General features: G+C 40.3%; 1 protein-coding gene across 1 annotated transcript; it reads left to right on the top strand.

Moving 5' to 3' along the window:
* The first annotated feature begins 549 nt into the window (after positions 1 to 549).
* LOC138887149 (uncharacterized) lies at positions 550 to 4,056 on the top strand. The gene is made up of 3 exons (XM_070168865.1): positions 550 to 892; positions 995 to 1,234; positions 3,962 to 4,056. The coding sequence occupies exons 1-3, from the start codon at positions 550 to 552 to the stop codon at positions 4,054 to 4,056; spliced, it is 678 nt and encodes a 225-aa protein (XP_070024966.1).
* The last annotated feature ends 10,670 nt before the right edge of the window (positions 4,057 to 14,726 follow it).

Genomic DNA, 14,726 nt, shown 5'->3' with positions numbered 1-14,726 from the left:
AGTTTCTTGGGTTTGGCGGGTTATTACCGGCGGTTGGTGGAAGGGTTTTCATCTATAGGATCCCCGATTACCAAGTTGACCCAGAAGGGTGCCCCGTTCAGATGGTCAGATGAGTGTGAGGCGAGCTTTTAGAAGCTCAAGACAACTTTGACTACGACGCCCTTGTTGGTGTTGCCTACAGGTTCAGGGCCCTATACAATGTATTGCGACGCATCTCGTATTGGACTTGGTGCAGTGTTGATGCAGAATGGCAAGGTTATTGAATATGATTCGCGGTAGTTGAAGATTTACGAGAAGAATTATCCAGTTCATGACTTGGAGCTAGTAGACATTGTTCATGCGCTGAAGATTTGGATGCACTATCTATATGGCATGTCGTGTGAGGTGTTCACAAATTACAAGATTTTGCAGTATTTGTTCAAGCAGAAGGAGCTCAATTTGAGGTAGAGAAGGTGGTTGGAGATACTGAAGGACTATGATATCACCATCTTGTATCATCTTGGGAAGGCCAATGTGGTGGCCGATGCTTTGAGTAGGAAGTCAGCTAGTATGGGTAGGCTTGTGTATATTCTAGTAGGTGAGAGACTACTTGCTTTAGATGTCCAGGCTTTGGCCAGCCAGTTCATGAGGTTGGATGTTTCAGAGCCCAGCCGTGTTCTAGCTTGTATAGTCGCTCGGTCTTTCTTGCTTGAGCGTATCAGGGAGAGGCAGTATGATTATCCTCATTTGCTTGTCCTTAGGGACAAAGTGCGGTACAGTGATGCCAAGCAGGTTATAGTTGGAGATGATGGAGTTTTGAGGATCCATGTCCGTGTTTGTGTGCCTAATTTGAATGGGCTTCGTCAGTTGATTCTAGAGGAGGGCCATAGTTCCCGGTATTCTATTCATCCGGGTACTGCTAAGATGTATCAGGACTTGCAGCAACATTATTAGTGGAAGAGGATGAAGAAGGACATTGTTGCATATGTAGCTCGGTGTTTGAATTGTCAGTAAGTAAAGTACGAGCATCAAAGACCTGGTGGTTTGCTTCAGAAAATTGAGATTCCTGAGTGGAAGTGGAAGCGTATCACTATAGATTTCGTTGTTGGATTCCCACAGACTCGAAGGAAGTTCGATGAAGTATGGGTTATTGTGGATGGGCTGACTAAGTCAGCGCATTTCATTCCTATGGTAGTTTCTTATTATTCGGAGCAGTTGGCTGAGATCTATATCCGTGAGATTGTTCATCTCCATGGTATGCCCATGTCTACCATTTTGGATCGAGGTACATTATTTACCTCACATTTCTGTAGGGTAGTACAACGTGAGTTAGGTACGCGGGTCGAGTTGAGCATAACATTTCATCCTCAGATGGATGGACAGTCCGAGCGTACTATTCAGATTTTGGAGGATATGCTCTGCGCCTGTGTTATTGACTTTCTTGGGATCAATTCTTGTCATTAGCGGAGTTTGACTACAACAAAAACTACCAGTCGAGCATCTAGATGGCTCCCTATGAGGCATTATATGGTAGACGGTGTCGATCGACAGTTGGGTGATTTGAGCCAGGGGAGGCTCGGTTATTGGGTACAAATTTAGCAAAGGATGCCTTGGATAAGGTTAATATCATTCAGGATAGGATTTGTGCAGCTCAGTCCAGGTAAAAGAGTTATGCCGACCGTAAGGTTCATGATGTGTCATTCATGGTCGGAGAGAGAGTGTTGCTTCGAGTGTCGCCCATGAAGGGCATGATGAGATTTTGGAAGAAGGGCAAGTTAAGCCCTAGGTTTATCGGGACTTTTGGGATCCTTGATCGAGTGGGAGAAGTGGATTACAGACTTGCGTTGCCGCTAGGTTTATCTGGTAGTGCATCCTGTATTTCATGTTTCCATGCTTCGGAAGTATTATAGTGATCCATCCCATGTGTTAGATTTCAACACTGTCTAGTTGGACAAGGATTTGACATTGAGGAGGAGCCGGTAGCTATTCTAGACCGGCAGGTTCGACAATTGAGATCGAAGAGTTATCCTTTGGTTCGTGTGCAGTGGAAAGGTTAGCCTATTGAGGAAGCTACCTGGGAGTCCGAGTCCAATATACAGAGCATATATCCCCATATTTTCACTGACTCAAGTACTTTTCTATATCCGTTCGAGGACGAACGGTTGTTTTAGAGGTAGAGAATGTGATGACCCAAAAGGTCATCTTCTATTTTAGAACTTGAATCCTCGTTCCAATGACTTAAAAACCTCATTTTTTCTCTTCTCAATTTGTGTGCACAGTACGAGCGCAATTCTGGAAAGCCTTTATGTGGAAAATAATAATTTTTGCCTTTAAAAGTTGATTTTAGTTGACTTCGGTCAATATTTTGAGTAAACGGATCTGGACCCGTGTCTTGACAATCCCGGATGGTCCGTAGTAAAATATGGGACCAGGCGTATGCCCAGAATTGAATTCCGAGGTCTCCAGTCCGAGAAATAAATTTTTGATAAAAAAATGTTAAACTGAAATCTCAAAGGTTTTGAGAAACTAATTAATGTGTGATCTCGTTGGTATCGGGACCGTATTTTGTTTCCAAAGCCCGGTATATGTTTAATATGATATTTAAGTCATGTCTGTGAAATTTGGTGAAAATGGAGTTTATTTGACGTGATTCGGACTTTTGGTTGAAAAAATAGAAGTTTTGGAATGATCTTGAAAGTTTCATGCAATTTGGTGCTAAAATCATAGTTCTAGGTGTTATTTTGGCAATATGATCGCATGAGCAAGTTTGTATGATGTTTTAAGACTTGTGTTCATGTTTGGTTTGGAGCCCCGAGGGCTCGGGTGAGTTTTGGATAGGCTACGGAGTGATTTTGGAACTTAGAAATTTGCTGGTGTAACTGGTGTCTGTAGCAGGACTCTGATCTTGCAATTGTGAGATGAGGCTTTGCAAATACGAACCAAGCGGGCATGGCAATTGCGAGGAATTTATCGCAATTGTGAAGAAAGCCTGGACAAGCAGAGTTCCTAAATGCGAACAAATCTTTGCAATTTCGAAGGGGGTCTAGGGATGTTCGCAAATGCGAACATTTACTCGCATTTGCGAGGGGTCAGAGATTGCAAATGTGATCTTTCCTCACAATTACGATGGCAACAGGACTGTGAAGGGCTTCGCATTTGCAATAGCTTCTTCGTATTTGCGATCTTCGCAATTGTGAAGCTCAGGTCGCAATTGCGACATCTACAGCTGAGTAAAAGGATCTTAGATGGGATTTTTCATTCATTCTCCCATTTTCAAAACCTAAAATTCAAGAGGCGATTTTTCAAAGTCTTGTTCTTCCCCAAATAATAGGTAAATGATTCTTAACTCATTTCTTTCAATCTTTTACTTATTTTCACAAGATTTTATCCTAGAATCTAGGATTTTTCGTGGTGGAATTAGGTGTTTTAGGGCAGAACTTAGGGATTTCGAAATTTGGGGAATTAGACCTCAAATTGAGGTCGGATTCCAAAACAAATTGTATATTTGGGCTAGGGGTAATGGGTAATCGGGTGTTGGTCCGAATTCGGGTTTTGACCAAGCGGGTCCGGGGTCGGTTTTTGACTTTTTGGGGAAAATGTTGGGGAATATACAATTATGCATTGGAATTGATTTCTTTAGAGTTAATTGATATTATTAAGTTAATTATGACTAGATAGGAGTGGATTGGAGGTGGAATCAAGAGGTAAAGTGGTAATTGAGCTTTGAATTGCCCGTTAACTTGAGGTAAGTGTTTGATCTAACCTTGAATTGAGGGATTAGGGATCCCCGACTTAATTGCTATGTTAAATTCCATGTTTGTGGCGTATAGGTGTGGTGACGAGTACCTATGCGCTGCCAAATTATTTGTTTAGCCTGTTCCCTTCCCCGTTCTTAATATATTGTTTTTCTGTCTTAACTGCTACATGATTATTAATGTTTCCATGTCTAATTGCTTCTTAAATGTTGTTTTCTCTATTGAAGGTATCAATTGTTCCTTAGTTTCATTATATTACATTGTTGGTTTAAGTTGGGTTATTGGTGCTTCATGGTACACTTTGGTTGGTCTCGCTGTGTAGTATTTAACTAATTATGGTAGGTTTTGAGCTAAATTATGAAATACTTGTTCTTATCTTGTGATTGGTACTAATATGGTGGGATCGGGTTGCACGCCACAACAGGAGGAAAAAGGGTGAAATGTGATTGTCCGGTGGGATCGGGTTGCACGCCGCAACAAGAAGTAATAAGGGCGGATAAGTGGGATCGGGTTGCATGCCTCAACAAGGAGTAATAAAGGTGAACGTTCATATTGTCACTTATTATATGGTGGGATCGTAATGGGCCGCATCCTTTTGTTGTTTATGTAATCTTCCTCTGCTGTGATTTTATTCTGTGGCATTGTAATTCTCTTAAGGATTGGTTATAGCTGAGTATTGGCAAAATATCTAGGTTCCGCATTTACTTGCTGCAAATTACTATTCTACTTCATTTCGCACTTTCTTTTTGCTTTATTATATACTGTTGTAGGTTATATTGTATATGCCCTGCCATAGCCTCGTCACTACTTCGTCGAGGTTAGGCTCGACACTTACCAGCACATAGGGTCGGTTGTACTGATACTGAACTCTACACTTTTTATGCATATTTTGGAGCTGGTAGTGGCAGACTGAGAGGTCGGTTGCTAATACTTCATTCAAGAGAACCAAGAAAGACCTACAGACGTCTGCATGCCCTGGCGTCCCCTCCTATGTTTTCCACACTTCTGTTTTATTTTCATCAAGATAGATGTATTTTCTTTCAAACCCTTACTTGTAGTATTCATAGAATGTTTGTGAGTTGTGACACCATTTTCTGGGTGGTAACTATTTCGATTTTGCTAATAGTATAAGGATAATCAGTTAATCATGTACTTCCGTATTTATTTCCTCTTATTTAGTTTTTGTTAAATTTTTAATTATAAAAAGGTAAAGGAAAAATGTGAACAATTCTCTTACATTGGCTTGCCTAGTGAGAGCGATGTTAGGCGCCATCACAATCTCGACGGTGAGAAATTCGGGTCGTGACAATTATTGATGACGTAACCAACATCTGATTTATGCTCTTTTAGGAATTGGCACCAACAACAAAAGTGAAAATATAATCAGATGTGGATTTATAATCATCTATACAACCGCCAAAGTCAGTGTCAGAATACTAACTACTTCAAGAGTATCAACCCTTTTGTAGATCAAAAGAAGAACATATAGGCTTGACCGCAACCTAGTGATCATGACCAGGATAAGGCAATTATCTACAAAGGATTTAAAAAACAAAAGCTATATCAAGTCTAGTGCAAATGTCACGACCCATATCCCAACTTAAGGTTGTGATGACGCCTAGCCGAACTTGCTAAGCAAGCTAAACTTGCATTCCACCTGAATGAAGTCCATTCTCTTAAATTAATATAAAGATAGCATAAATGAAGACAATAATAATCCAAAACAATAACAACAACTGATAAAGTCATAATACGACCTAAACATGACCAACATCGCATAACCCCAAAACTAGGTGGTACAAGTGCATGAACTACTACGATAAGAAAATATTGCTAAATACATAACCATCTATCTAAAATACAGATAGACAAGAATAATAATAGAATAGGGACACATAAACTGCAAAATAGATCCATGAAGTGTAGCTCACCCTGAGTCTTTGTGTGAACTCCAAACCTAGTCTGAAACACTACTAGGACCCATTTGAGTATTTACACAAAAAGATGTCCAGAAGCGTAGTATGAGTACATCACAATCAGTACCCAGCAAGTATCAAGACTAAACCCCGTGAAGTAGTGATGATGTTAAAGTCATACGATACTCACTAGGAAAATAGCCTGTTAGACAAATCAATAATTGTCAATTTAATATGAATTGGGAAAATAATATAAACAAATCATCAAATAGAAGAGACGACATATGAAATAGCATGACAAACGAAATTTCACAGTTTATGAAAATACAGCACAAAGTATCAATGAACACGAGTATAATAACATATTACTTTTGTCTCATCAAAACAATAACATAAAACATCACATAATCACAGCAAGAATAACCCCTGAAACCATCACGTGCAATAACATTACAATACCAACCTTATCTCACACATGTTCTAAAATAAAGTAAATGCCCTCCCTGTCCCATCACACGTGTATTAACAATTCATCCTACATTGTCTTGAAACATATGCAAACTCGATATAGTCCACCTTATCTCGCTACATGTATAATATCAATAATAACAATAGCACGGTAAAGACCTCATGCCAACACCCAAACAATCTGCCCAACATGTCTATATGTGCCAAAATACAACATGTCAACAATTGTCATCAAGACATAAACTCACAATCTGGCAATGCAGTGCTCAAGGACATATAAATTAAGAAATATGGATGGGTGTTCGACATATAAGCATGAATTCAGTTAATTCAATTTAGCAACAATCTCAGAAATGCCCAACTTGGCAAATTTGTGAAATAAAAACCTAAAATATGATCTCTAGCATGAAAAAGTAAACTCAAGTATTCATCTAAAGTGAATACACTTAGCATATAGGTCTCCTAATCAAAAGAAGATAATAAGTGCAACCTCAGATCAAATTCGGTCATAAACCAAACATAGAACCCGTGTACACGTTCGCCATCTTATGTACACGGTATTTTTCACATAATAACACAAATAACAATTAAGGCTAAATCCTAAGGGGTAATCTGCCACACAAGGTTAGGCAAGATACTTACGTCAAACAAGCCAAATCACTACTCTAAAAATCTCTTCCTGTGCGAATCAATCTTCGGACGGCTCGAATCTAGCCCAAATAATTTAATATTATCAATAAAAGCTACAAAAAACAACCCCAAACAATAAAGCTACGGGGCTAAGGTGAGTTTCAGATGAGCTTCAGATCACACAAAATAACATCAAAACCACGAATCGCACCATAATTCAGACTTAATGAACTAATTCAAACTTTCAAATTCCAAACTTATGTCGAACATGCCTAAACAACTCGAAATGGCCACAAATTTTACACACAAGACATAAATAATCGTATGAACCTATTACAAGGCTCAAAATCCCAAACGAACATCGATAACCATAAAGTCAATATGGGTCAAACCGGTAAATTTCTAATCCTTCAAACTTCCAACTTTCGCCTGTTAGAGCCAAATCAACCTAGGAACCTCTGAATCCAAATCCGGACATATGCCTAAGGCCAAAACACCATTCGAACCTAATAGAGCTATCAAAACTCCGATCCAAGGTCAAATACACAAAAGTCAAACTTGGTCAACACTTCCAACTTAACCTTCCAAACTAGGAACTAAGTATTTCAATTCAATCCAAAGCCTCCCCGAAATCAAACCAACCATCCCGCAAGTCATTTAACAACAAGTACACCTACAGGAAGCATCAAATAGTGGAAACGAGGCTCAAATACATAAAACCACCAGTTAGGTCATTACATTCTCTCCCTCTTAAATAAACATTCATTCTCAAATGAATTTAGAGACATATCTGAAGTGCCAAAAAAGATGAGGATATCGGCTCTTCATATCTTGATCGATCTCTCAAGTCTCCTTCTCGATTGGTTGACCTCTCTACCGGACCTTCATCCTGCAATGTTCTTCAACCTCAACTTTTGAACTTACCTGTGAAAAATGGCCACCAGCACCTCAACATAAGTCAAATCTTTGTCCAACTGGACTGAGCTGAAATCTAACATATGTGACAGATCCTTATAGTACTTCCGGAGCATGGAAAGATAAAACACTAGATTCCAATAAATTAGGTGGTAGAACAAGTTTATAGGCAATCTCACCAACTCCCTCTAGAACCTTAACAAGTATCAATATACCAAGGGCTCAACTTGCCCTTCTTCTTGAACCTTATCACAACCTTCAAGGGCAAATATCTGAGTAGAAACCTCTCAGCCACCATGAATACCATATCATGTTCCTTCATATCAGTATAACTCTTTTTCCTAGACTGCGGTACGAAGCCTCTCCTAAATTAATTTCACCCTCTCTAAAGCATCACGAACAAATCAGTGCCCAAAAACCTAGCCTCCCCAGGCTTAAACCAACCAACCAGAAAACGACATCATCTCTCATAAAAGGCCTCATACAGAGCCGTCTGGATGCTCGACTGATATTTATTGTTGTAGGCAAACTCAACTAGTAGTAGATACTAATCCCACTAAACCCAAATCAATAACACAGGCTCGCAACATGCCCTACAGTATCTGAATAGTACGCTCAGACTACCTGTCCGTCTATGGATAGTAATCAACTCAAGCTATATGCCCAACTGATGTGCCTTAGAATTTCGGCACAATTGATACCAATTACTTAGATTTTAACTCATCTTTTAATGCATTTTTAGTTAATTTTGATCAAGTTTGGTTATTTTGTAGTGCATGATCTTGAAGACCCAAAAATATGGAAAAGAAGTCAAAAGGTCGTAAAAGAATGGAATGCTGCAAGTATGAGGCTGCATAATTCACATGCGGACCGCATAATTTTGACGATGATCGCAAACAAAGATAGACTTATTGGTCAAATGAAGAATAGAATACGTGGTCCATTCTGCGGTCGCATAACACTTGTGCGAGTCACATAATGGTTGCATAATTCTAGTAGAAGAAAGTTCTCACCATGAATTGTGATGGCATATGCGGTCGCATAACACATATGTGGACCATATAATCAGTATGCGACTGAAGCAGGAACTGGGAACTTATCAAGTCTGCAATGGAATGAAGAGTATGCGGACAGCATACGTGGTCTGCGACCATTATGTAGTCGCATAAATTATCTGAAGGGGTATTTTTGTCCGATTTTGATCACGACTTTGGGTCCACTATAAAAAGAATAACTAGGGCTTTTGTGGGTAATTCAAGTCTGAAAAAGGTCCTACATAGAGAGCATTGAATACTCCATTAATTTGGAAGCTTGTGAAGAAGGAATCTTGCACTTTTGTAAGCTTTATGACTTTTTTAAATATATTATTCTTGTATTTTAGCATGAGTAGCTAGTTTTAAATACTAAGGTTGTGGACCCTAGATGGGTGTAATGTTAATGGGTATTTAACATTGAATATATATATATATATACTGATTGGTTGATATTTATTAAATTCTTGTTCTTTATTTATGGTTGGTGGTTGCAAACATTAATCTATTCCATTTTACTCTTTCTTTACTTGGAAAAGTGAGTTAGGGTTTGGTAGAATTGAATATCAAGAACTCAAGACTTTAAATCTTGTTTAATAGAATCGCTTACGAATAAGTGGGTTCTACTTGGCATAAATTGGTTGTTCTCAAATTGCAACTCTTTTATATTTGGAAAAATCATAAAGGGAAAATACTACCCAACCATTAAAAAATATTGGGTAGTCATTTAGAAATTATTTGCATATCAAAGGACCTTCCATTAGAAATATATCATATTAACACCGATAGCATTACATTCCATTGACGGGGACACAACCTTGGTTTCCTTAATCAAATCATTTACATTCTCATATCACAATCAGTTATCTCGTTAATTCACAATTATATCATTTTGTTGTTACATTAACGGAATAGAATTACGACCTAAGCCAAGTTTTACATTACTCAAGTAAACTTTTCACACCATATTCCCTGAGCGATTCGACCCAACCTTGTTGGGTTGTTATATTTGACACTGACTGCCTTATACTATTTAATTAAAGTGTAATTTGAGCGTATCACCAACTCATGCTGCACGACTCTCCAAAAATATGATGTAAACTGAGTTCCTCAATCCGAGATAATAGACACAAGCACACCATGTAGGAAAACAATCTCTCAATAAATCTGGTCAGCTGCTCTAAAGTGTAAGTAGTCATGACTGGAATAAACTATGCATACTTGGCTAATCTGTCCACAATGACCCACACAGTAAGTTGTATATGAACCCGATGCTAAAGGAAAAACCAAAACTGGAATGTTAGTCAAGACAGTCTTGAGATTCTGAAAGCTCTCCTTACACTTGTTAGACCACTTAAATGGGGCACCTTTGAGAGTCAATATGGTCAAATGAGCTGCAATAGGTGAAAAACCCTTCACAATGCGGCGATAATACCCAGCCAAACCTAGAAAACTTTGGATCTCAATAGTGGTAGAAAGTCTGGGCCAACTCTGAACATCCTCAACCTTCTTCAGATCCATCTTATTCCCCTCACTGGACACCACGTGACCCAAGAATGCCACCAAGTTTAGCAAAAACTCATACTTGGAGAATTTAGCATATAACGTTTTCTCCAAGAGTGTTGTTGATTCTCCTCCCGACGGTGAGAATACAGAAATATATCATCAATAAACACAAGATGAAAGAATCAAGATAAGGCTGAAATACGTTGTTCATCAAGTGCATAAACATTGCTAGGGCATTGGTTAGCACAAAGGACATCACCAAGAATTTATAATGGCCATAACCAATCTTGAAAGTTGTCTTAGGAATATACGAAGCCCTGATCTTCTACTGATGGTATCTCGATCTCAAGTCAATCTTTGAGAATAACCTAGTACCCTGAAGCTGGTCAAATAAATTAACAATACGCAGTATGATACTTGTTCTTGATAGTAACCTTGTTCAACTGCCTCTAGTTAATGCACATCCTCATAGAACCATATTTCTTCTTCACAAATGGTACCTGTGCACCCCAAGGCGACACACTAGGCCAGATGAAACCCTAAGCAAGCAATTCCAGAAGTTGTTCTTTCAATTCCATCAATTTATTTGTAGCCATGTGGTATGGTGGGATAGATATAGGCTGAATGCCCAACACCAAGTCAATACCAAAATAATATCCCTATTGGGTGGCATGCCCGGTAAGTCTGTAGGAAACATATTTGAAAACTCTCTCACTACCAGAACTGACCCAATGGTAGGAGTATCAACACTAACATACCTCACAATGGCTATGTATGCCAAGCACCCCTTCTCAACCACCCATTGAATCTTTAAATAAGACACTACCCTACTAGGAATGTTTACCTCGAAAAATGCGGGTAACAATTAAGTGTAATCTGTGGTTTTAAAGATATGTGATATATTCTAATACTAGTGGATATACAAGTAATATTAAGTTTAAATAAGAAGAATTGATGAACCAAACCAATGTTGCTATAACAATGAGGACCTCAAGCTTGACTTTTTTTTTGGGGGGAGGGGGGGCTCAAAGTCAGCTAAGAGCAATGAAGTATGAATAATAAAGTAAAAGCAATAAAGTTAAAGAACACTTGTTAGGCACGTTAAATAAGAAAAAGCAGAGTAGAATATTCTATTGCAGTAAATAATGTGAGATGATGCTTATAAAATGATTGGGGTCCCCTTTATATAGGAGGAGAAAACCCCAATATAGTACATTCCTAATTGTAGTAAAGAATTCTATTAGGACATGTGTACAATAACCTAGTACAAACCCGTACCATTTCGTACAAATCCTATCCTTTAATTTATGCCCTGACCCACGCATCGTTGCGAAATTCCCGCTCTTTTTTAAGTGCCCTCGAGATTGTACTGCCCTCGATGTAAATTGCGCCAGGTCTTCGATCTACTTCCTTGAGGTGTGTGTCCTCCAACCGGGTCTGACCTCTACCTCGAGTCGCCCGGACTCAGACTCATAGCCCAATTTAAGACCTCAAAATCAGACTTTTTGATTTTGACCGTATACAGATAGTCCCAGCGTTTCTTAGAAATAATGTGAAATGATTTGGATTCCCGAAGCCCCTTGTGATGATGTCATCCTCATGATGCCAGCGCTCGAGGTGGCTGAAACGTCCCATCGACCCACTTCCCCAAAATACTGAATGCACGCCAGCATTGGTCGGCTACTAATGCCACCGAACCGTCGCTGCCCCTCTATAAATATGTGGCATTTTCTGTAAGTAAGGAAATTTACCCTTTCTTCAATCCTTTCTCATCTTCATCTCTTTCTTCAATCACTCGCTTCCTCCGCCTCTTTAAGCACAGGAAAATACGAATCTCTTGCCGAAAACACCACATCCCAATGCACCTGCATTCTTTAGCTTACAACCATGGCCAAAACGTCCAAGACGTCCCCAAAAAGGATGAAGCATCATCTTCCTCCGCCTCCCGGCTGGCCAAATCGGTGGTGCCGCCAACACTTGAGGAAATCACCCCTGGTAATTGCATCATCAAGAAGGACTTCAGTATCGATAATCCTCCCGATGTCGAAGGCCTATGCGAGCATGTATCCTGATACATTAGCCTAATAATGGAGCAACTCAAAAATGAAGTAAAGAAGGATTGTCGGTGGGGAGACGAGGTCGAGGTTCAAATCCTGAGGCCAGATGAAAGCATAACTACCCACAAGGAGGGATTTTTGACTGTTTACACTTAACACTTCACACTGGGTCCCCTCGATCTGTTGGTGATCGACTTCTGCAAGATGTACGAAGTCACCCTCGGTCAAATCCACCATTCCTTTTGGCGTATCGTGATCATGTTGTGGTACTTTTCTGAAAAGGCCTAGGTTTGGAATTCACCCTTAGCCACCTAGTTTGGTTCTATTGGCCCTAGTTATTTCGAGGGCTCATCAAGATGCAACGCCGAACTATGAAGTCCTTCTTCACCAGCATCGACGAACCCAAAGACCGGGGTTGGATAAGCGGGTTCATTAGAGTAAGAACTCCGGACATCATCCCCAAGGAAAAAATGTCATTCCTGGAGAAGTGGAACTTTAATTGTAAGTGTAGTTCGTATTTCTTGTATACATTCATATTCTTTCATGTTCCATAACACCCTTATCTTTCTTTGGCAACCAAAGCTTGGGCACCCCTAGCGTCAGAAAGTTAGCTGCAACTTCTTCCTATGACAAACGTAAGTGGCACGAATTAGAAAAGGGCCAGTGGAAGGCCAAGAACCATGGTAAGCGCCTTTCTATAATTTCAACACCTTCCATATATTTGGCGGTATTCTTACTTACTCACGCTTGCCTAAGAAGGCCTTGGAGCTGCATCTAAAATGAAACCATCCCCGCCAGGGGAAATGACCAAGTCTTCAAATTCAAAGCCCTAGAGGGACAATAAAACAAAAAGGGTCTTGAAACCCGAAGACCCCCAAGACAAGAAAACCCATACTCGAGGGCTGCGGAAAAGGTTTTCTCAAATGGTAACAGACTCGGCCCAAGACTCTCTGGATGGTGTGAAAAATGATGACGAAGAATCAGTGCTGGTGACTCGGAGTAGGAAACCAATCTAGGCTGTCGAGCCTTCCGAACTAGAAAACTCATCCCGTGGCGGGATGCCCAGAGGGAAGAAAAGGGCAAGGCCCCTATGCCCCCGGAGGTTGAGATTGTCCCTCCATCTTCAGCAACTATACTAGAGGGGGTAAAAGGTGAGTCTCCTAATGCTAATAAGAATGCCCTGACTGAAGAGCTCGAGGCCACGATGACAGGTCATTCCCTTTCTTTGCCGACTTATTCCAAGGGGGCGGTTGAAGAAGCCAACACTCTGCCCAAGCTCGATGCAAGCAAAAGTCATCAAGGATGATCCTTTCTAGGGTTGCTACGCTAGGATTGAGGATGCCAATGACTTGAATGATGCGTCTGCTATCTTTGAAGAGGCATAACATCTCCTTTCTCGGGTAAGCACTTACCTTCAACTTTTGTAATTTTTTCGTTCTTTTCTTTCGCCTGATGTGTCTCTATTTCATCCATAGGCCATTGCAAAGTTTAGAGCTGAGCTGAGCCAATGCGAGGCCGAGCTCAAGAAGGTTTTAGGCAAAGAGAAGGCCTTGAGGCTCCTCTGTAGCCAGAAAGAAGAGGAGCTTAAGAAGTACAACCTTCTTGTCCCTGCTTCGAAGGCTAATACTTTGACACCTCAGCTGCGACAAGAGCTAGACATGATTGGGCAGCTCCGAGGTAAGGTAGATCAAGTTCGGGCTGATTATCATCAGTGAAAAAAGAACATGGATCAACTTTCTACTGATAAAGAAGTTATTGTGGCCCAACTCACCTCGGCTGAAGCTCAACTTTGAGGTGTTGAAGCAAAGGGTCTAGCTCATGCCAGGAAAATCGAGGGGTTGGAGGCCGAGCTGGCTAAAGCCGAGATGACGAAGGCTGCGGCTGATAAATCCATTGCTATATATAGGTGGGAAGCCGCGGCCGTTCAAGATGAGTTGAGGAAGGCCTCCGACCGAAGAAGATGGAGAAATGAATTGTCTAAGTGCCAAGCCCGAAGGGAGACTCTTAAAGATATTCATGCCCAAGGGTTCGACCTCACCGGGGAGATAGCCAAAGGAAAGGTGCGGGAAACTAATGCTAGGTTTCTTGTCTCCTCTGATGACAAGGATGTGGTGAGTGGCTCTGGGGATGAGGAAGGTGAAGAAGATGTTCCCGAAGGGTAAGAGGCTCCTAAAGATAAATCCACTGAAGACGAAGACGACACTCCCGGGGATGTTGCCGCGAAAATAAATTAGGTTCCTTTTTTGTGCAAGGGCCCTTTATTGTAATATGTTTTGTAAATGTCCTTAATGAATCATAAAAGTATATTTGTGGTCTTTCCTTGATTTGTGTTGACTTTTATTTTGTCCTTGTTTATGAAAGATTCCGATGATTCAAATACTAAGCTCGAGTATCGGTCTAGACTCGTAGTAAACCCTTAGGTTTTTGTTGCTTAAGATCATAACCCTTAAGATTTCAGATGATCCTCGA

The sequence above is a fragment of the Nicotiana sylvestris genome, chromosome 3 (assembly GCF_000393655.2).
Source record: "Nicotiana sylvestris chromosome 3, ASM39365v2, whole genome shotgun sequence".
Classification (NCBI taxonomy): Eukaryota; Viridiplantae; Streptophyta; class Magnoliopsida; order Solanales; family Solanaceae; genus Nicotiana; species Nicotiana sylvestris.
Note: the sequence above shows the minus strand (reverse complement) of the source record. Positions and strands in the feature narration are given on the sequence as shown.